This window comes from Wasmannia auropunctata, unplaced genomic scaffold (genome assembly GCF_000956235.1).
Source record: "Wasmannia auropunctata unplaced genomic scaffold, wasmannia.A_1.0 LD336088.1, whole genome shotgun sequence".
NCBI classification, from domain to species: domain Eukaryota; kingdom Metazoa; phylum Arthropoda; class Insecta; order Hymenoptera; family Formicidae; genus Wasmannia; species Wasmannia auropunctata.
The window spans coordinates 1,770,007-1,793,232 of record NW_012026802.1 but is presented as its reverse complement, the minus strand read 5'-3'; the positions used below and the strand labels follow the sequence as shown (position 1 = coordinate 1,793,232).

At 43.2% G+C, this 23,226-nt stretch overlaps 1 protein-coding gene across 1 annotated transcript in view; it reads left to right on the top strand.

The window, feature by feature from the left end:
• Positions 1–14,643, top strand: part of LOC105448236 (cationic amino acid transporter 2) — a 71,598-nt gene extending 56,955 nt beyond the window's left edge. Inside the window, exons 5-14 of the mRNA XM_011686699.1 lie at positions 614–822; positions 10,076–10,247; positions 10,798–10,981; positions 11,110–11,234; positions 11,588–11,841; positions 12,422–12,664; positions 13,276–13,420; positions 13,686–13,779; positions 13,901–14,028; positions 14,261–14,643. Coding sequence (XP_011685001.1) covers positions 614–822; positions 10,076–10,247; positions 10,798–10,981; positions 11,110–11,234; positions 11,588–11,841; positions 12,422–12,664; positions 13,276–13,420; positions 13,686–13,779; positions 13,901–14,028; positions 14,261–14,643 — 1,937 coding nt within the window. The remainder of the gene's footprint in view (positions 1–613; positions 823–10,075; positions 10,248–10,797; positions 10,982–11,109; positions 11,235–11,587; positions 11,842–12,421; positions 12,665–13,275; positions 13,421–13,685; positions 13,780–13,900; positions 14,029–14,260) is intronic.
• The last annotated feature ends 8,583 nt before the right edge of the window (positions 14,644–23,226 follow it).

The window sequence follows — 23,226 nt, the reverse complement described above, 5'->3', positions numbered from 1 at the left end:
CATTTATTCGCAGTGATTTTTTTATCTTTTTCTTTTATTTAAAGCACATTTATCGCGAAATATTTGGCCGCATCAAGAAATTCATGTACTCTATATGTTTATGTAGCCTCTATACTGGGTAGCTCGATAATGATTTGAATAATTCTGATTATTGCCTAGATGTTATATTTCCGTCGATTTGTTACGGAATGCATGTTCGTCGGTTTGTAATTGGCATGTTCGACGTCTGTTATTGACGTGAAATATATGTTACGTTCACACAGCCAACGTTTTTCAGTTTTCCTATTTTAGCCCCTATAAGAATTGGGGTAAATTAGCAATTAAACTTTGTTAATGAAAACGGAAGATATTTTATTTAAGAACAATAGCATTTTTAAGCTAATCGTCTCGTTTCACCTGCAAATTGTGTTCTTTCCTATCCACGGATTCGCCGTTTATGTAGGACGATTCTGCATTTCCGATGAATCTTGGCCGATTTCCGAGTCACGGCTGTTTCTAAGATGGTCGCCAGATATTCTCGTATTCCCCGACTAACATGTTCACCGTTTACATACAAGACGATCATGCATTCTTGATGAATTTTCACTGAGATTTCGAATCACGTTTGTTTCAGGACGGCCGCCAGATTTTATCGCGTTCGTCATCACGATACTCATGATGCTGCTAATGGCGGCAGGGGTGAAGAAGTCGCTGGTGTTCAACAACGTGCTGAACGCCATCAATCTCGCCGTCTGGGTCTTCGTCATGGCGGCGGGCATGTTTTACGTGGATTCCAACAATTGGTCCGAGCATAGCGGCTTCCTCCCCTATGGCTGGAGCGGGGTAAGTGCAGCGTGTACAACCGACAGGGTCGAAGAGAAGTCTAGTTTTGCATATAAGATTAAATAAAAACTGACAAAATATTACAAATAATACGGCACTGACGTAAAATTTAGTCGCGCACGAGTAAAAGGTAGCACGAATTAAAAGATAACGAGGAGCATCCAACTCGGGGGGAGAAAGATGTAAATTCGATAAGAGGTCAATTAAAACGTGAGAGTTTTTGCAATTTTGTTTCGAAACGGGACCTCGCTCATTCGCTTTACAAATTTCATATAAATAATTCCGAGCACAAAGGGTTATTAAACAATGGTGATTCGTAATGCCGCGGTATTAACGCCAGCGGCCTTTGTCGCACGGTTCTCAGCGCGGATAGCGAAAAGAAAAAAGCAATGGAGAGGTTGGAGACAGGATGAAAAAGCCCTCTCGGCTGAAGCCCTCTCGGCGTGTCTTTTTCCAGCTGCTTTTATAGGTCCGACCCGGCCTCACTTCCGTCCTCCGCCCTTGGCGCTCGTGCCCCGTGCCAGCGACCGCAGTCGCGTTAGTCGCGTACCGCGATATTTTGATGTTTGTTTAAGGCATTAAGAGGACATCGGTTTCAGAATAAAGAGAGAAAGGAATATCGTTGACAAAGCCAACTTTTGAAAACATTTTTATGCTGGCGCGATATGCAATAAACGTTTCCTCTCGACAACACAGGAAATTTATAATAAAAATTAGCATACGTACATACATACAATACTTTGAAAAATTAATAATAAAAATTACCATTATGTATAGTCGTGGACAGATCGGTGGCGACATTTTTTTTTCAAAACGCATTAATATTTTGCAATTGCGAACCACGATTATAGTGTTATACTATCTCTAGACTAAAGATAGTACAGCATGGTTCGCGTTTGCAAAATATTAATTACCTATAAAATATATATTATATATATTAAATATATACTAGAAACCGATAAAAAAAAGTGCCGCAATCGATCTGTCCAAAACTGTACAATACATTGAAATATCAATGATTAAATACCGAATGATTAAATACCGAATATTTCCTTTTAATATACAATATTAAAAGGAAATATTTGGAAGAAATTCACCCTTTTAGGTACACACATATATATATATAATCATTAGACTCATTGTTTTCTGGCGCCAGTCTTATTGAATAAGACAAACGTCGTAATGAATAAATCCAAATGTCATAACGCGTAATGAAAAGGGAAGATCCTGGAGAATCCGAGCGAAATTCCAATCGCTCGAGGCACAAGGTCGCCGCCGAAGTCCGGTCGAGGGATCCTCTGCCCGCGGCTTATGACAGTTATGCGGGACAATGACATACTTGTTGCACCGAGTCGGTCCGACAGATGTATCGGGCGAGGAGGTTGCAAAAAAACGACGATGGAAAATGCACCTCGTATCGCGGGGCATGGATGTAGGGAGAGAGGCGAATAGAACGCGACGCGACGCGACGCGACGCGGCAACGACGACGGCGATGCCTGCGGCAATCGATAGCGCGAGATAGAGTCCTGGGATATCGGGACCGTCGTTCGGACGACTGTCGGGAGTGTCGGGAGAAATAGAGAGTGAATCCCCTCGGCGCGCGTGTGAAGAACGAGAGTCCGCATCGCTCGAGTTTTCGAATGCGTTTGCACGTATTCGGGGGATGCGCAGAACGCGGGTTATCTGCAGAGCCGTTTTCAGATAGCGGAGGGCAATGCGACTCGACTTAACGTAATTTAGCGTAAATCGATAGTACGATAATTGACCCCGGAGGATGTATTTTCGCGTATTAAATATCATGTAATTTCTATCTTCTGTATATCTATATATAAAAACAAAGTGAAATGTATAAATTATATTTTATACGTGCAGCAATGAGAAAAGTCTTCTTTATTACGTCAATTAGGTGCAAAGGGAGGAATTGAAATTATGATGAAATTGAATACAAAGTTACTAATTGTAAGTACAATGGTGCTTACAATTAGAACCTTTACACTTAATGCAATAAATGTAATAGCGAGATTCGCGTGTCGCATATATATGACCGAAAAATTGCTCGAAGGCTCAAGTAACGTAACATGTGAACCATTAGCGAGGGCACTCGCGGCGATATGCAAAAGGTGCATACGCATCGACGAGGCTGAAGGGACAGGGGTGGAAGAGAGTGCTCGGACCGTCCCCGTTTCCGCCGCGCCAAGAATAATAATTCGTACTCTCCGCGCGCGATCCCAAGGGAAATAAATTAAAAACCTGTCCGAACCAGGTTGCCTGCAAAAACAGATCCGACAATCCCGGCGTTTCGTCCCGAGCGGATTTCTCCCTCCCCTTTTCTCTCTCTCTCTCTCTCTCTCTCTCTCTCTCTCTCTTTCCATCGTACTTTCTTTCTCTCTTCTTCTCTTCCGCCGCTGGCGTTTATATCGCGCCCTGTTGTTGAAGAAAATTCGACGTGTTTCACGATAGAGCGGATCCACGCGCGTTTGCTGCACCAGCATCAGACAATTTAAATTCCCTTTAACACGAGAGAGATTTTTCATTTTATTATGATACGAGACGATAAGTAACTCTCCAAGCTTAAATAACACGCGTCTCTCTCTCACTCTGCTCTTTACTTTTTTAGATTTGTGATTTTCTATTTACGTTAAAAATATGTTTCCTGTTCCTCTCTCTAAAATTTTTACAAATAATATTTATAAATACGACTATTTAAAATATGACGCTCTTTAAATGTAACTATTTGTTCTGATTAAAATAATAAATTGTTTTGTATTTTCTAGCGTATTATATATTTTTATAATTTACTTATCATTTATTTATTATTACAATAAATGTGATCAATACGGGTATACATCTATTGTACTCTGATGCTACTGAAATTTACTGAAATGTTGCGCCGCTCCCGTGCGATAACGTGACATTTTTCTCCCGATAAGATAACGACGATAACGTTATCCACTTTTGTGATCGACTGTAGCCGGCGTTATGGGATCCGGGGGAGAACGACGTTGTCTGCGATGACGCGCGCGATGCTGTAATATGACAACGCGTATATTGTGTGCATTCGTACACAATATCGACCATTTTTGCGCGCGTCTCGAGTGGCGGAACAAACCGCAGCAGCCCGCGCCATTATTTCGCGCAGTGTACAAAACGTCGAGCTCTTTTTTTTCCCCTCTCCCTTTCCCGGCTTCATTCCACCCCGTCAACGATCGCCATATGACACGAGATGTCACACTCGAATTAAAATGAATAGGTGACCGAGCAGTCGACGGGAGAGGGGGGAGGGGAGGAAAGGAGGGCTAGAAATTCATTTGTTTTATGGAGTAGCTTCGCGTAGTGTTTTATTGCTCGTATTAACGAGTCGAATCTCGGCGGAGGCCGTAATTAATGATGTTCCCGTCAATTTAGGATATCAAGAAAAGTGAGTATAGTGCTCTAACGAGGAAATGTGGGGCACTCGCACGTAAAGCAGAGCAATCCGTTCGAATTTTCGAAGAGATTCACGTGAAATAATGATCGGTGCGCGGTGTGGCGCGCTTATTCGATAAATTCGTCTGACAAATCGATAAATGTGATTCGGGGGGTTTTTTTTTTTCGAGTCCGCGACTCCGCGTGCGCAAACGTTTAACCGGCTTGTACAACGACCCAATTATCTAATGACCTTTCGTGATTCCAAGCGAATTTTTCGCGTACCTTTTGCGTAAACCTTATGCGCTCCCATGCATTTTTCCATCGATATTGTTGCCGCCGCATGCATTACTAACGATAATTCGCGACGAGAGAATCATCTCTCCGGGAATTATCTCTACGTCCGTTCACTTGGTCTTTCCCAGTAGCATCGATAGTCCACCACCGACTGTCGGCGCCGTCGGTTGGCACGTGCCGGGGCGGGCACCTTTGACTTTTACGGATCGCGATGCCTACGTGTCACACAGTTTGCGGAGCATCCTGTTCACGACAGGCCGGGGCTTGCCGTAGCCGTTTAATCTCTCGACGACGGATCGACCTTATATCGCCGTGATCGTATTACCGACGACGCGGTCGCTGAAACGTCGCTAAAATTAATGACTCGCAATTTTTTGCGTGATACGCGAGCGTCTCTCTTTCTCCACGAGAAATATACGTGCTGGCTGCCGGCTTAAAAAAAAGGATACAAGAGATACTTGATATAATAAAGATATAAAAGATATAAAATATATATTTAGAGAAAATAAAAATAAATTGTAAAAAGGTATTTTTACAATATCGAATGTTACATCCGTATTGAATTGTCAATTTAACAAATCTTTATTACATATTTCAATTATTATCGTTACGCTATACGTGAGATAGAAGAGAATTCTATTAGATTGCATGCCGCAAAGATGTCTTTACTTTTTTACAGCTGGCAGTGTGCTGGCGGAGAAATCGGAAGTCATTACAGTCCACGCGGCGTAATCTTGATTTTCTTTCTGTCAAATTACGCGTAAACTGCGACTCCGCCTCCTCCCCTCCCCCCGCGTCTGTGACAATTTGTCTTTCGGTCCGTCAAATATTAGCACAAGATCGACGTCGTGGAAAAGCGCCGCGGGAATCCGGTCGCCGCCGCCGTTTCGCAAACTGGAAACAAAGGGGCGAGACCCTTTTAGAGGTGCTCCGCAGAGTCCAGGGTGCCGGGTTTCAGGAAGATGTAGGCATTCTATGGTTAGAGAGAGCTGGGGGAGAAGGATAGGGGGCCGCAAAGAGCGGGAGCGCAACTCCGGTTTCTTTGCGAAACTCCGCGTCTGTAAACCCTTGCCGTGTCCATTAAGGCCAATCCGGGGACGCGCGTCACGTACATCCTCAATCTGAATTCCGGCCGGGAACGTGGCATAATTTCGCCGGCGCGGGGGACTGGTTACGTTTCGCCGAAGTTAGAACCCGCGTACGAAAAAAGATGTATCGCGGCCGCGCGGATATGTGAAAAGATGGAAAAATCCCCTCGAGGACACCGCGTCTGCATGACGGTAATTCCGTTCAGCGAGCGCGGGAGAGATTCCCCAGGCCTCTTTGACATACGATGCCCCGGTTGATGGGAGCGCTACACATATTTCCTGCGGATAAAGCGCTCTCGTTTTCGCGGTTCTCATAAATATCCACTGATACGGGGAAAAATGTAATGCTATGCGGCGGTGTGGTCCGAAATCACGGATACTTCTCACATAAGATACGTCACTATAAATAAACGAGTCGTCATGCATTATTCAACGTAATAACATGTGTATATCTGATACACATAAGCATATTTCGTGAAATTTATTTTAAAAGAGTTGTATCGGAAGAATTGTACTTGTAATTTATCGATTTCTTTCCACAATGCATCCTATTTGACATCGTTAGTTTTCAATTTTTTAAGACACGGTTTTATTTTTGATAATCTTTCCACAACGCATCCTATTTGACTCGTTATAGTTTTTAATTTTTTAAGACACGGTTTTATTTTTGATAACGATCTTTCTCTTCTATTTCGAGAACACTTGATAATTTTCCCATTTCCGCCTTCTCTCGCTCCTTCCTTCCTCTGTTCAGGATACGCTTGTTTATTGTTTACGGCTGCGGCTCTACCGATCTTTGAGCGCTCCATTTGCGGGCGCAATTCCCGTCGAAACCGGAGAATAAATCAATCAGACGAAATGTAATACGAGGATGCGCGCCGGCTTTCTGGTGTGCTCGGCCCTCTCTGAAGATTTATTCCTTTCCTTCCGGTGCAATATACGTTTCCAGCCGCACCTCTATATCGCGATATCTTTCAAGAAAAATGTGAAGTTTGCCTCGAAATTATTTATCCCTCTTTGTTCACGAATATTCTGCGTTTTATATAGAATAATAGCCGCATTTGCAGCGAAAGCATTACCCGGTGAAAGCATTTGCCGTGGAATGATTTTTTACGTACCAAATTTACGTCGGGGGTTCCAGTTTTCGAAGACAAAAGCACAAAATGCAGGATGGAATTCCGTTGAAATGCGCGGAGAATGCGCGCTCGAATCGTAAAGCTTCTTCTTTTTAAAATATTTCGACGAGGGATCCGCTCTAAATAGTTTATATCCGCTGAAATTGCGAGATGAAGGTTAGTCCCGTCGACGAGAAGAATGAGATCGCCGGTCTGTTAATGCATAACGGCGCGCCTCGTTACAGCATTTTTTAATTTACTTGCTTATGGCGACTTAGCGTTCAACGGAGCGTAATTTACTTGGAAAAGGCACTAATTTCTCGACAATGGCCGACCATAAATTACTGTTTTCCCTTCCATCTTGAATCTACCTCTCCGCAGCTAAACTGAAAAACAGAGATACTTCCTAGTTCTTGGGAGAGCACGGCGATTAGGATTCAGTATGTAAACTAAAATTAAAATGATTTTTCTCACTTCCCTTGTATCGCGCGTTACAACATTCCTAAGTCGAAATATTAAAACTCGCTTCATTTATAAAGTTATATTAGCTATCAAGTTGTATTAGTTAAAGCGAGTTTTAATATTTTCATTATATTTTTTCCCTCAGGTTTCTCAAATTATCTGTAACATGCAAACGAAACAAATTATTCTCCGACGGGAAGCAATATTTAGAGATAGTCAAGCCCCGTGCGATGTAAAGGATAGAAAGGATAACGTGTGCACAAGAGCCACAGCAGGGCCAGCTGTCCCGCTGAAAGATTCACGACTTTCCTTAGGAGCCTTTCCCCGTGTTCTCCTTCAACGACCTACGCTTTACCGCTCGTACATCGCCTTAAAATCCCGTCGACTTCGTTTTACTCTTTATCCTCTATGAAAGTGAAACATTTTCTTCTCGCATAATTAACCCTTACGCACGTGTTGGCTGTATATAATTAATAATAATATTAATTTATTTGTATGTAATTTTTTTATAACAATCTTACAAATACTTTTTAATGATGTTAAAGTATATGTAAGAAACTCTTATTAATTTTTATAAACTTTTGTAAAAGTGATCAAAAGTCAGACATGAAGGATCTATCGTGTTTAACAAAGAACCGGAAAATTATGTATTTAGGGTTAACTCGAAACGCCGCGTACAGTGTGATATTTTCGCAATCTAGGTGGAAAAAATTATAACACCAAAGTATATTGGTTTTTTTGCTTCTGCACGACTTGAATAATAAAATAATATAATTTTTTTTTTTTTTTGAAACAATTTAAATTTTTAAATTAATCGGTACGTTTTATAATATACCTAACTTATTATACATGTATAAATATTAATACAGCGACTGTATATTAAGCATTTATAATTTATATTAATGGAATTCGCAAATTGGTGCAAAAAATTTTGCATATTGTGTACAGCCCAAGGGACTAGGTTTAACATAAAAATAATCCCGATACGGGTATAATGCGGTATAATATGTTACAAGTATATTTATATAGGTATAATATATTAGGTATATTAAGAAACGTTTACCGTTTAAAAATTTAAATTATTCCAAAAAACGGTGAAATATATTCTAAACTATATTATTTTATTATTCAAATATATAGTGCAGAAGCAAGAAATATACTTTGGCGCAATAATTTTTTCCACTGAAATTGCGAAAGTATCACACTATGCGCCGCATCGCGCGCGCGATATAATTTTGCTTGTATAGTTTCTTTGTATTTCCGCCAACACGCGAGATCTACATTTTTCAATACTCGGGAATCTCGGGATGCCTTTGCAGCGAAGTTGTGCGGTGCACGGTCTTGCATATCACCGCGAGCGATTTGAAAACTTCAATCTCCCGCAGCCCCTCCCCCTTCCTTCCTCTCTCTCTCTCTCTCTCTCTCTCTCTCTCTCTCTCTCTCTCTCTCTCTCTCTCTGTCTCTATACCCTTCGCACGGAAGTAGAACGTTTTTAGCACGGATAATTAACTTGAAAGGCAAGTTCCGTCAAAGAACAACGGCGACGCCGCGCCGGTTTCCGTGAGTTCGGAAGAAAGTTCGAGCGTAACGTCGTCGTTCGCGCGCGCGCCTTCGTTATAATTCCTTCGTTTCCGCAACAAAACTCGCGTACCGATAATATGCGCCTTTCGAGACAAGCGTTCGGCATTGTTCGGTATACCGGCCGCCACGATCCCGATTTCTTTGCCCTTGACTAGTGGAATTTCGAGGGGCTGAAACTCGTGGATTTCACATTGTTCTGCTATAGTATTCGAACGGGGTGCTTGCGGCGAGTTTTCGCGCGTCTCGGGCGGACAGGGTCGACCTTTAATCGCGATTATTAACCACGCTTTTGTGCAACACGTCCGCGCGTGGGCGCTGCGACGAAAACGTGTAGGGGACGTGACGGAATTGGGGTGTACCGATTACACAACCGCCTCCACCCCTACCCACCGGTTCGCGAAAATTCATGTGTCAACCTTACCCGAAGCTCCACCGCATAATCTCTCTCGACCGATCCCACGCTCTCGGGGAATATTTAAATTTCAGCGTTTTCATCCGTTGACCTTTTGATCTTCCTTCTCTCTCGTTTCCATTTCCTTCGTTTTTTTTACTTCTTTTCGGATAAATCAACCGATAGAAAAAAAGTGACGTTATCCGAATAATCTATGTTTTTCTTAACATCGCGATCATTATATCGCGATATTCTGCGATGTCTTTTTATTTATTCGCTGAAGCAGATGCGCGAGTGCATCGAAACGCGAATGAATAAGTAACCTTCTTCTGTGCAGTGATCGGCTTTACGCCAATTATTTAAGCAACGCCGTCCTAATCTTATTCTCTCTCTCACGGAGCTTATTAACAATTCATAAGCACGTCGAGCAGACGTGAAATATGTAAACGCTTTAATTTTGCCTCCAAAGGGCGATACTTTTACAGTAAATCCGATTGAGGGCGGGGACTTCGACGGTAGCTGACAAAGCGACTCACGCCGGACAATCGGCTATTCTTGTTAATCTCCAATTAATTATACTTTATACGTGCCATAATCGGCGTAGTTACTGAATCAAACGGTATATGTCGACGCGAGTATCCGCGTGTATCATCACTTACAATACAAAGTGAATTCTACCGGTAAATTTTACCGCGCAGGAATTCGATAAAAGTGCTATGACATTTACGTAAAGGGCCGCAGCTCTGTTTGAACGTGTAACACGATTTTCCATCTCGAATTTCCGTCAGACATCTTATTTTCGCTCCGTTTTATCGCACTTTGGTGTCCGCGGTCAGAACCTACGTCGCGACTATATTATATATTCTGTTTGAGACGCGATGAAAAATGGAATCTCTCTCTCTTCCACCCTCAGGTTTTCACCGGCGCGGCGACGTGTTTCTACGCTTTCATCGGCTTCGACATAATAGCCACCACCGGCGAAGAAGCGACGAATCCGAAGAGGAGTATCCCCCTCGCCATCGTCTCGTCGTTGATCATAATTCTCGTCGCTTACGTCACCAGCAGCATGGTCTTGACACTGATTGGTGAGTAGACCATTAAACAACGGGCCGCCGATCGTTTGTTAGACCTCCATTAATGGAAATACGCGCGCTCACTCACCCCTCGCGAACGCGAACAGGGGCGACGTGCCCCGCTTCGCCCCTCGATTCTGCGTGTTCCGCCTGTGTTTTCGCGTTTCCACCTCTCGAAATTCAAATAACTGTTGACGATGACGCAAAGCGGCTTTAGGGCTACGTGCCTTTTTGAGGCTATCGGCGAATTGAAGGCCGCTTCCATCTCGTTATCGCGGGATCAATTTTATCACGACTCCGAACTGTTAACGGCGCTGGGCGAAACATCGGAGAATAAAATTATTGTGAAACTTGTTCGTAACGTAAATGAGAGTTTGTTAAAACTTTGGCGTTATTACTGTGGCTATTGTACCAGGTGTATTATTAATGCAGTTCGTGTAAAATCGTTACTGACGGCACACATTGATCGCCGGATGAAACTCGAATTTACGGCGGTATCGCGGGACGGAAGGGCTGTCGGTTGCAGTGTTCTCAGCACGTACTCGCGTGCCTCATGTTTCAGTTCCGTACGATCAGGTCGATCAGGACTCGGCGCTGGTGGAGATGTTCGGCCAAGTCGGGGCCTACAAGTGCAAGTACATCGTCGCGGTCGGTGCGCTGGCGGGCCTGACGGTCTCCATGTTCGGCAGCATGTTTCCGATGCCTAGAATAGTCTACGCGATGGCACAGGATGGCCTTATATTCCGGTAATGATCGAGATCAAGGCAAAGGGGTAACGCCGGATGCCGAAACGGCAATGAGGGGAATTGTTAAGAACGGCCGAGACATGTAACTCGGAATTTACCGTTTAACGCGCACGTTTCGCTTCCCGCAGGAGCCTCAGCCAAGTTTGGCCGGCGACTGGCACTCCCGCAATTGCGACTCTAACTTCCGGCATATGCGCCGCTTTCGCTGCGCTGCTGATCCAGCTGGAGGTGTTGGTGGAAATGATGTCGATCGGTAAGACGGTTATCTAAAACGATTTCCGGTAGTTTAGTGTTATGAAACAAGAATGGAGAGATGAAGACGAGTGGCGTGAATATACAACTTTTCTTGTTCACATTTTTTAATTATCGACCCATCCAGAAAAACTACTAACGTAAAATTACGCGGGGTAAAATTTTGATGATATAATATTATTTTTAATGATTGGATTTAAAAAAACTTTTGTCTCCTGCATGTCAGATTTATAATTCAGTTTCCAAGCGTTCTGTTGCGTTCGACACACCTGCATGCGTTCGTCAAATATTAAAAATATAATGGAATAGCAAGTACTGGGACCGCGCTACATGTTCTCGTTCGCGGTTCATTAGGTACCCTGTTGGCGTACACTCTGGTGTCCACGTGCGTGCTGATATTGCGGTACCAGCCGCATTCGACGAATCTGATCGAATTGCTGCCGCAGAGCCTGCGGACGCCGTGTCGGTCGCCCACGAAGGAGACGCAGGGGAACGGCCAAGTGACTTACGGCAAGGAGCTCAGGCCCGATCAGCTTGTGACCGCGTTGAACTCGGTACAGACGTCCCAGTCGGAGCTCACGACCACCAACAACGGGCAGCGTGTCACGGTGAGACGTGTTCGCGTTTGCGCGTCAAAAGGAGAAAAAAGAAGAAACGACGAAACGGCCCCGCGTCGTTCGCCTCCATCGCCGCGTAATTGAAGAAACTTCTCTCGTCTCGTCGAGAAAACGAGATTTTCTCCTCTCGATTTCTTTAGTTCTACACGTTTTTTCGTTTTCCGTTTCGGCAGTTCTCTGCACGCGCATCTGTGGCTCGGCGTTTCCTTCGAAGTAGATCATTTTCAGCGTACATTCGCCTCAGATGTCATTTTTAAGGGATTTCTCGCAAGATTTTTCTCCCTTTCTTTCTTCCTGAATTCTTTCCCTCATATTTTTTGACGTAGTAAAACATTTTTTTTGTCAGGCAAGAGCAAGAAGATTTGTTTCTTTTACTGTTACAAAATTTTAAGATAATGGATGGAAATTTTAAGATAAATTCATCATCCAATTTTTATTCCCTTTTTACGGAATTTTTTCCGCGTCGACGGACAAAATTAGATCGACCGCGTAGCGGGATCCAATTCCCGATGTTGAGGAACGGATTGCGGCGAGATTGCGCAATTTTGAAATTAGCGTCGCGCCGTTCCAGGTAAGGCGGGTGAGGAGATGCAACAGCTCGTCGCCGGATTCGGACGACACGTACGGCGGCGAGGAGGACGAGGTGGGATTGGGTAAGGACGATCAGTACCTCGTCAGCGACAGAACGGAGAACAAATTCTACGGCAGCGTGCACGCGGCCGCGGCCGCCTCGAGTTGCGGTAGTGCTCATCAGTATCCCGGAAACACGCCGATCATAGGGCCACCGTTAAATTATCTACAACGTCGGCTGCAGGTAGTGATCAGTAATCGAAAAGCGATGGTTCGGCAGAATAATGGTCACCCCAATCGTATTCATGCGAGAAACGATAGGATTCTTCCTGATTGTTATTTATCCAAGTACATGATCTTTTTATTTTACGTTAGAATTTTACATAACATTTTACACAGAGTATGAATGTCTTTACTTTGCTAGGTTCAATTTGATAACAGAAGAATCACAATTATTTAAAAAATGACAGATTTTCGAAGCCAAATTTATTCAATTCGATAAAAGAAAAATCAGAATTATTTTAAAAATGACAGATTTTCGAAACCAAATTTACTTTAGAAATTTAAAAAATTTCTTTACTCTACTTTTAAAATTTTGACACAATTGAAATTCTAGTTTTTTTTTTAAGATTTAAAGTTAAGTTTTAAGATTTAAAGTCCTGATGCTTTTAATTAATTGACGTTTGAGATGTAATAAATGAAATCTTAACGATTAGGTTTATTATTATATTATTACATTTTTCAGAATTGAATTATGTTTTAATTTTTATACGTAAAATATCGTCCATAAAATATTTCTTAGCCGAAGGACATTGCGATTATCGTGTGTCACTAACAAATTGTGACATTTCGTAGGCGGCGCAATATCTTTGTCCTGCTATATTCCCGTGGGTGGACAGAGGTCCTGCTACAGAGGCGTCAGGACGTTACGTCATGAAGCTCGTTGGGATCTTATATCTCTTGATCCTTATTTTTGACATAATTATCGTCTGTGGGATGGGTGAGGAATTTACGCCGCTATTAATACATTAACGCATACAGCTATTTGTGAAATTGATCAAATGTTCCATAAAATATTTTGATATAATAAGAGGAAAGAAAAGTGTAAATAAATGTTCAGCTCGTAATATTAAAAGGATTGATTTGTGAAATGTAATGAGTATCAAGATAATTTAAAAAAAAATTTTTCAATTACCCGATTAATTTCACGAGTCGCTGTAAACAAATCTTGATCGATATATTTCATCGCTCTTCTCTTCTTTCAGGTAACATGGGAACATTTACAACGATATTACTATTCTTATTTCTCTTCGCCATAATCGGTATACTTCTCGTCATCAGTAGAAAGCCGCAAAATAGGTAGGATAATCCGATCGTAATCCGCAATCTCGCGTAACTCGCCAACTGCGAAGCGTACCCGATCGTGAAATGGTCTTAATGATCTAAGCTCTAATTCCCGACATTTCCCTTTTTGTTTCAGGAGCAGCGTAATGTTCATGACGCCGGGCTTACCCTTTGTCCCCGCGATCGCCGTTACCGTCAACATTTATCTCATTTTCAAGCTCAGCATCCTCACTCTGGTCAGATTCACGGTCTGGATGATTCTCGGTACAAACTTACATGCACATTAAATATTATTATTATTATATTAAATTTTATTATACAAACTATACACAGAGATATTTGTGAGCAAAAAAGGCGATCTCGCTTAGATTATATCTATTTCCTTCATCCGATTCTGTCCGAGTCTTTATGAAAAAACGATAACATTTTTACTTTTCTTCCTGCGAATCTCAGTCGATCAGTCGAATTGAACATTGCTCCTTGTATCTGCCGTCAGGTTTCATCATGTACTTTCAGTACGGTATCAAGAACAGTAGCCTGGAGGAGGCGAACGCGTCGGAGAACGTCGACGATATCGTCGTCGGCGGCACGGCCGGCAACATCGAGCTGACCGTGACCGATCACCATCGGCAGCAGCAGAAGCAGTACTCGCCGGACCACAGCATCTACGAGAGCCAGCAGCTGGACGCGTTCGGCCAGCCGGTGTTCGGCAGCACGAATTTCGGCGGCACGCCGAACCAGCAGCACATCGGCATCGGCGGCCAGAGGCAAACGGGGCGGCAGGCGGGGACCGGCCGCCGCATCGACCAAACCGCGTCAACGACGACGGGCAGGAACCTGTTCATCGATCAGGATAGCTTCCCCACCTGGGACGATTGAGGGGCACCCGCGCGCGGTACCGAGAACGGATATTAATGTATACTCAAACACACGAATGGAGAAAGGGGAAGAGAGATATTATTACTACTTACACACACAACTGGCATCAACGTTTGCGCGCGCGCGTGCGATTGGCATCGGATGATTACCGGTGAAATCAGACTACTCGGAGATCGCGGCGGTTTTGAGCTCGAACTTGGGAAGACGGGGGGAGGGGGAGGGGGGTCGCGCGAAGTTCTCGTAGCACGCGACGAGCTATCGACGATTATCCGCGAGAGTTCAACGCGCTCCAAAAGATGATTTTAGAAAACACTTGATAGATCTCCCGTCAGATCGTCTGAAATTAAGTTCGTATAAAAGAACAGGAAATAAGTGAAATTACAGTTGAACTTAATCGCTAATCCTTCAGATTTCTTTCAGACTCTCTTGTAATTTTACTTGAGAAATTTGCATCAGAATCAGTGCTGATATCTTTTTTTTTTGTTTTTGAAATCTGCATCCGTTGACGCTCCTTTCTTTAGAGGTAAGTTTATTATTCCTTTATATTTCTCATGCTTCTAAGTTTTGATATTACGAGAGTTTGCGCGAACGCTCGTTGGCACAGTTATAAGGTGACTATAAGAAATAAGAGTAACTAGTTGGTCGCCTTAGAAGATGGCGTCGATGCGTTTAAAGTTACACCTTTCTTTATAAAGTGAGCGCGATAGAGATCGTCGGAGGGAGAGAGACTCGGTCGGTGTGACGTAAACGGGGAGACCAAAAACCGCGATGCTCCGGGGCAGTCGGACTTGTTGACTATTTGGGACGAATGTAGCAAATAATTTTGCGGCAATATTTATTATCCTAGTTGTATAGTACCGTCGTTGACGAAGTCGCGGGCGAAAAGGGGGATGGAAACGGGTCGGAACAACGGGTCGAAAAAGTAATAGCTGGGGCGAGGATGGCGGGAAGGGGGGGGGAGAATACGCAGAGAGAAAGATGAAGAGACCATTACCATTATTAGTATAAGGCGAAACTTGTGTTTTCCAAGAGAGCATTTTAACTGCTAATATAAGTTCAAATTTATCGCTAGTCCGCGAATGGAAGCGAGTGCGAGATGAGAATGAGGTGTGTCGGAGTGAGAGAACGAATGAAAAGTACGAGTGAAAATGAGAGAGAGAGAGAGAGAAAGAAAAAAGCGAGACGTAAGAGAAAGAGCAAGGCGTGCCTGAGAGAATAATGAATAATGAAGAAAAGAATATGTTAGAGAGAAAGAGAGAGAGAGAGAATCCGTAGAAGTGAACTTTAATGAAGAAAAAAGAAAAAAAACAAAGAAAAACGTCATCTTTTGCCTAACTTTAGTCTTTCCCAAAAAGAAGAAAAAAAAAGAAGTCTAGTCTAACATATTGTAATCGTATATCTAAGCTTACTACAATACTTACATACGTCTTACCTCGAGTAAATCCTTTGATTATTAATTTACACGCAATTTGTATAAATTATCTAGTATTTAAGCGCGCGTCGCCTCCCAATGACGTATTGAGGACAAAGGATTGAGGACGAGTACGATTATTTGAGCTCGCTGCAAGAAGATTAGACACATCGAAAAGAATCGGGGTGGGGATTGAACTTTCCAAAATCGCGAAAACTTGTGATCTTGTTCCCGTTGATTGACATACTACTCCCCCGACTTTGTTTAGTTCAAGAATCAGGAAAGCAATTTCTCGTTCGGAGTCGAGATACATAATTGGGATTTTTAAAAAAGACAGAAGGGAGAACCACAGAGAGAGAGAGAGAGAGAGAGAAAAGCTAAGACGATTTCGTTTCAATGAAAATCTCCTCTCGATCGACTTTACAATTCGTCCAATTTTTCTTGCGGGATCGCGAAGACATCGGAGGATAGACGGGAGACGACGCGAGATACAAAGATTTCGTTTTCGTGTACATATCTTCGGTGTTTCGAGACAAACCGTTTCTCCGTACGTACGTGCACAAGTCCGTTGTGCTTCTCTGTCCGCTAGTGTGTTCCGCGCGATGAATCGAGGATAGCCCTCGATACTCCCGAGTAATTACGGTCGGGGGAATGCGCGACCGCGTGTCTCCGATACGAGCGAGTGCATGCGTTTGCCCGAGCGTCGCCGTGATTACTTATTCACGCCACGAGTGGAGCTTCAATTATCCCGGGGTCGAGATGGCATAAGACAGCCGGGGATACGTGTTTGTTGTGCACCGTGGTGATCCTCGCGCTTTAGAGTCTCTTGGCTGTTCCCTTCCTCTGTTAACATCCATCGTCCACCGACGTCTGTCGTTCGGCGATTATTAATTCCGAGGGATCAAATCGCGATGATCGACCACCGTCGCGTAAGCGTAATCCGCGAAATATCCCGAGTAGCACAGAGAGGCGCGCGACACGCGACCGCGATAAAACGCGGAAGTCATAACGCGAAATACTTATCGATTGCGCATTGCGGAACAATCAAGTAAATGCGAACCAGAAAGGAGTCGCAAGAAATTTATTGCGAGGCCGAGACGCGCGGTTGGAGTCACGCAGAGAGCGGACGCGCTTTGACGCGCAAATAAATTTTATTATTTTATTTCACGATCGGTTTTCCTCCTCGCGCGACGCCCCAAAGCCACACACGGCAGGTATCCTCGGCGTATCGTTGCGACCCCCGCCCCCCTGTCGTTCCGCGCTCATCGTAACGGAGACACGACGTCGTGCATACTATTCGACATTCGATCGTGCATCTTCCAGGCGAGCGTCGACGCGTCGCGACGCGTCGGTCGCTCGCTCGAACGTTGGGCAAGGTACGTTGGCAGGTACGACGACCGGCCCGGCCCCGCGATCGCTTTCGCGAAACATATTTCTTCTCGTGTCTGTACTTACTTTCGTCCAAGCTGCTCCGCCACTTTTACTACTTACGTTAGTTAGCATTTCGTCCGCATTCCCGTGTGCGGAAATCGTCCCGCGGCTCTCTCTCGAGTCGTCCAGCATTCCGCGTCCCTTATTCCCACGTGAACGACGATTTCGAGGCGACGTTACAGAGGACTCAGGGTGCCGGCGATCGACAAATTTAATCTCCAGACAAAATTGTCTCAACAGCATTACTGGTAATTAGATTCTTGAGAAGCAAAGTGTTCGTTCAGAAAGAGAGAGTTATAGAGAAAGGAAAAGCAACTAGAAAAAACAAAAATGAAAACATTTTCAACGCGTACACGCGAGTGACATTTTTATTACATAAATTTCTCCATTTTTATTATATAAATTCGCGTGCATTGTATAACTCGTATAATATCTCATTTATCCCAACAACGGCGAGCTCGTTTTCAGAGTCGATCGTTCACCCTGATCCCCCTTTAGTTTATCGCGCACGGGTCTCTCGGCGAAACCGGTGGGATCCCGATTAATCTCGTGAGGAAAGAGGATGAAAAAAAACTTGTATACACACACACACACACACACATACACATATATCTATATTATACATATATATATATATATATACACAAATATATTTCTCTGTGATCGAAACATTGTACATCTCTAACGACGACGATGAACGTCGATCGTTTCGCGTTCCAAGCGTAAAATTGATTCCGAGGATCGAAAGGGGAGATACTCGACACGCTACAGGGGCAGGTCGAGAGCTTGGTTCTCGCTTTTTATTCTCAACATATCGATCGGGGTGATCCTTTCACACATATCAGTCCTGCACACATTCGCGGCGCGCGACACACGTCGCGGAAACGTCGCGTGATCGCGAAAAGTCAGCCTACGCCGCGACCACCGCCGCGCGCCGCGTCGCGCGTCGCCGTCGGTCGCGCGTACGACGTTCGCGCGTTCCGCGGAATACGTGTAGCACTCTTCGTACTGTAGAATACGTTCTACACACGAGACTGTTCGATTTTTTAAGTGATACATATCAGGGCGGTCGTAAATTCGCATCTACGCTCGCGGTCACGATATTAATTAGTTTCCCGAGTCCGTTGTATGGAAATGAAAAGAGAAGGAAACTTTTTCCATATCCTTTCTCCTCGTTCTTCATCAAAATTCGAAATCCATCGAACCGAACTCCGGACTCAACTCGGATTAAACTCTTTTAGTGGAATTTTGACCTAATTAAATGGTGAGTTTTTACGTAAGTTAAACGCTAATATATTTAATACTTAATACTCAAGAATTGCGGGTGAGTTGCGTCTCTGAAATTAAAATTAAAGTTGCATCAACTCTTAAATGGCCAAATATATTCCGGTCCAATTTTACCAGACGGGAGCGCAGGCGCGAATTTCGCGTTTGCAATGCAATTTTGCGATTTGTATCCGTTCCTTTTCTTCTCGTCTTGATCCTCTACCCCTGTAATAATGTCGCGGATATCTTAGGGAGCCGACTAATTGCACTGTGAGTCCACGTCACCGTGAAATGTCCTGCGAAAACTTGGATCATAAATCTCGTACGCGATTTATAATTCAATATACTTACATACATATTTACACGGCACTTTCCTAAGACGAAGCACAAACTTTGGCCGTTATGTATATACTTTGTATACAATGGATTGAAAAATATTGCTGAGCAACTTTGAGAACATTTATCCAACGTCGTAAGAGAGGGACGCGCTTTCGAAATAAAATTAGCGATCGAGGCGAATTTGCACGCCTTCTCACGATGACGTTGACGCGTATTGCCAGCAAAATTGCGGTGCTCTTGGATATCCGTTCTGTCTGCCGCGGATTCGCGCTATCGCGATCCCCGACGGACGGGAGTTTACTCTGTGAAAGAACAGTGCCTGTATACATCTCTCCAGACGTTAGACGAGACGTTAGAGATCCCTTCCTTAAAACGGACAAAAAAATACATGGCGGTTGAAAGAGCGAAGCTGACGAAGGAGCTGTGTCGCATTTATTCAATTTCTTAATTTATTCTGTAATCCCTTTAATTCCTTTTTAATGAACTAATTAAACTTATGTAAATCTCGATTAAAAGTCGGTCCACCATTTGCAAAAGTTGCATTCCGAAAGTTATAAACGCAAGAATATTCGTTTTCATTGCGACGAATAAATTGGAAACTAGAGAGTAATATCTTTCGACCGATACCTCTCCCCAGATCTATTCGATTGCACTTTAAAGTCGGTATAACATTAAAATTTCGCGTAGCGACATTGCTTCCTCGTATTCTTCAGCCTGTCAAATCAAATATGCTACCTATACGAATAATATTGTTAGCCGGCAGATCCATCGAGATTGCGTGTCTCGGTGTATCTCGGGGAGAATAGGACTACAATGCGAGACTAATAGCAGAACGACGAGGAGGACGCGGCGTTTTACTCTTTGCCCTTTTAGTTAGTCTTTCGTATTCTTAGATAGGAGGAAATGGCCTATTGCACAAGATGGCGGGACGACGTCGGTCGAGGTGCACAAACCGATCAAAGTAAAATTTAAAGTTCAGAGGGACGTTAGTAAAAAAAGAAAGTCTGATCTGTCCTTTAAAGGCGGAAGTGTTAACGCGATCTAAAAGTCGACATAAAAGTCGACGAGAAACATCCGCGAGGACGTTCGCAGGCTGTCCGAGGAATTAGGATATTTGTCGTGGACGTCATTTTTTTTAAGCACGTTTAATTTGGTTCTGCATCAAGACCGGCGGATCCCGCACAGATGTCACGTGTGTACCTTGAAATCGCAGTAACTCGCTGCGGAATACCTTGAGAGTTTCGACGGCTGTAAGTTGAAAGTATTACATAGCTCCCGGCGAGGAGGCACGACGCGGAGAAATATCGCACTTTCAGTCGAGGAAAGTGACAACTGCGAAAGCGCTGCGAAATCGCCATTTGTTTTTGTTTATTTTATTTATAATATATATATATTTTTTTTTTTGAGGAGGCGGAGATTGCAAGTATCTCCATCAATGTGAAGGAAAGCAATGTATATGGTGTGTGGCACAATCGTTGTGCATATACCTGCGGCAATAATAAATAATTTAGGTAATTATTTCCTTCCCCTTCTATAGACGCGATTTGTGAAGAAATCGACTTGTGATACTCGCGATAATTCCACCTTCTTCTTTTCCGTTGGAAGTGCGATATGTAACGATAGGATAGTAAGCGATCAGCAACTGAAGAGCAATTCGTCCCTGGATCATAATTGCAAGCGTAATAAAATTCGTATAAAACGTACGAATGTAAAGCTATATAACGAAGAGATATAACGTTCCCCGTGAAAGCGAAGCACTAAGAATGACAGGGATCTAACAAAGAGTTATTTATCTTATAACGACGTTGATTTAATAGAATACAATAGAATAATACGAGTTCCACGAGTGTCGAGCATATGCGACGCTGCAACGAGTGCGCGAATCGATGCAAAAGTTATTTATTTTCTATTTTCTCCTCTCTAAAGAAAAAAAACCCCCCCTCTGCGAACGGATGAAGATAACAAGGAGATTGTATCACGTTCTCGTCATTCTAAAAGTACGCAGCCAAATGTCTCTAGTGTGTGTGCGCAGCGATTGCGGTTACGACGGTGTCGATGGAATTTGGAGGCTGCATCTGACGCGCTCCGCATTGTTAATATCCCCGAAACGCGAATGTATAACGGCGAGCGACATTACGAGAGCGACATTACGGGCGAGAAGAGCGGGCGTTATTAATATTAAATTAATTCGTAGCGGTTTCAATCTCCTACGTAAGCAATTTCGCGAGACGGCGCGTGATATGCAGAACGCGCGCGCGCCTCGCACAATTCCGCGCGTCGCCCTTAACACGCACGACGCCACATCGGATTTGCACGAGTGCATCGTTCCTGCGGGGCGTATTGATCCGCAACTCGCGTGGATGGGACGCGCGAACGACCCGGGAAGATGCGAGATTACGAGTTCCCGGGGAAGAGGAAGTCGCACCGGCGTGGCGTGGCGACTAACGTGCGTCGTCTGAAAAAATGGAAGTTGCAAAAGCGTCCTTCAACGTTGGAAATTCCGCGAGAACGTAATTTTTCTCGTTTGCCGGGAAAGAACCAGACATAAAAAAAAATAATCTGTCTTGTTCTTAATAGAAACAGAGAGGAAGAAGAAAAGAAAGAGACAGAAAGAGAGAGAGAGAGAGGGAAAGAGGATAAAAGGAAGAATGTGAGAGAGAAAGAAAGAAACGTGAGAGAAAGAGAGAAAGCGAGAGAGGGAGAGAAAGAATGAGAGTGAATGATGCATGTGCGTGACGATATACTTTTTTTTTTCTCTCGGGACGGTCGGGTGGTGGGCACTCGAGGTATCTCGGGAAGATATATGCGCACGAGAAGGACAGAATTTTCCATGTAATATATATACCCTTACGTAACTATATACGTTGTTTAATATTGATAAGGATCAAAAATAAAAGTGATTATTCAAAAGCTAAAGAGGGCGGTACGATGTCATTCATTATTTCCCAGACGTGATCGTGTGTAAAATACAATGATTCAACGTGCCTCGTCGTCGATATAAATCATTGTTCCATCTGAATCGAGCAGGTTTACATAATTTTTATCCTCTCCGTTTTTTTTCTTTTCTTAGAAGTTTTTTGTCGTGAATTTATCGCGTGATATATTATTTAAATGTTTCCACGTGTATTTCCTTTTCCCCGCATGCGGTAGTAAATATATATAACTGCAGCATTAATGAATATAAAATTAGAAATAAAAAAAGGGAAATAAGGGTTAACGTGGGATAAACGCAAGATGTAGGCGCGATAAAAACAAATACTTCGATCAACAACGGAGCGGCGAGCGACAGGTAGTCTCAATCTGCACGATAAATTACACTAAGGAAAACAAACTATTTTTAATCTCGTGGCACTTGTATGAAAAATTGCGAAAGAGTCGTTACGCAATATTTTAAAAGGATCGTGTGGAAAGTTTGATCTATATATTCTTATACAGTTTTAACGTAAAATGCATGAATAGAGAAATATTCTATATTCAGAAATTTAGATTTAATATTACAATCTTCGAATACAACGTAAGCATTCCAATATCTATTTGATCCACTAAATCAACCCAAATAAAAAGAAGTACATACGTAACAGCCAATAGACGAGGCGAAGTAGTAGCGGCCGCTCGTTGTCAGACATTCCGCGCGGCGCTTTCAGTAGTTACCGACCGTCATTAGACAGACAACGTTTCTAAAACTCATTTTAAATTAAATATATATCATTTGTAATAAATTTAACTAACATCTATAATTCGCGTCAGATTTTTGTTTTAAAATCTGACGCGGTTTATTTACAAGCTTTTTGTTCTATTTTATCTTATTTTATTTACAACTTTTTATATGCTCTAATTCTTCAATTTGTCTTTCATATTGCAGGACGCATAAAATTGAAAAAACATAATTATTATAACGATTCGAAATCTGAATCATATATACCGTCTAAAATGGACGCAACGCCGAGCTCTTTCAACAATCGAACGTCGATCGATCTTCTTTGTTGACCGACCTCCTGCGAAACGTTCGTAGGAATTCCAATCATAAATCAAAAATCGTGCGCGTAAAATTCCGTCCGCCGTGGAAATTCCTGACTCATCGAATCTAATGCGTTGTTACATGTTGCACCGTGCGGAATTATCGCGCAATGACACGC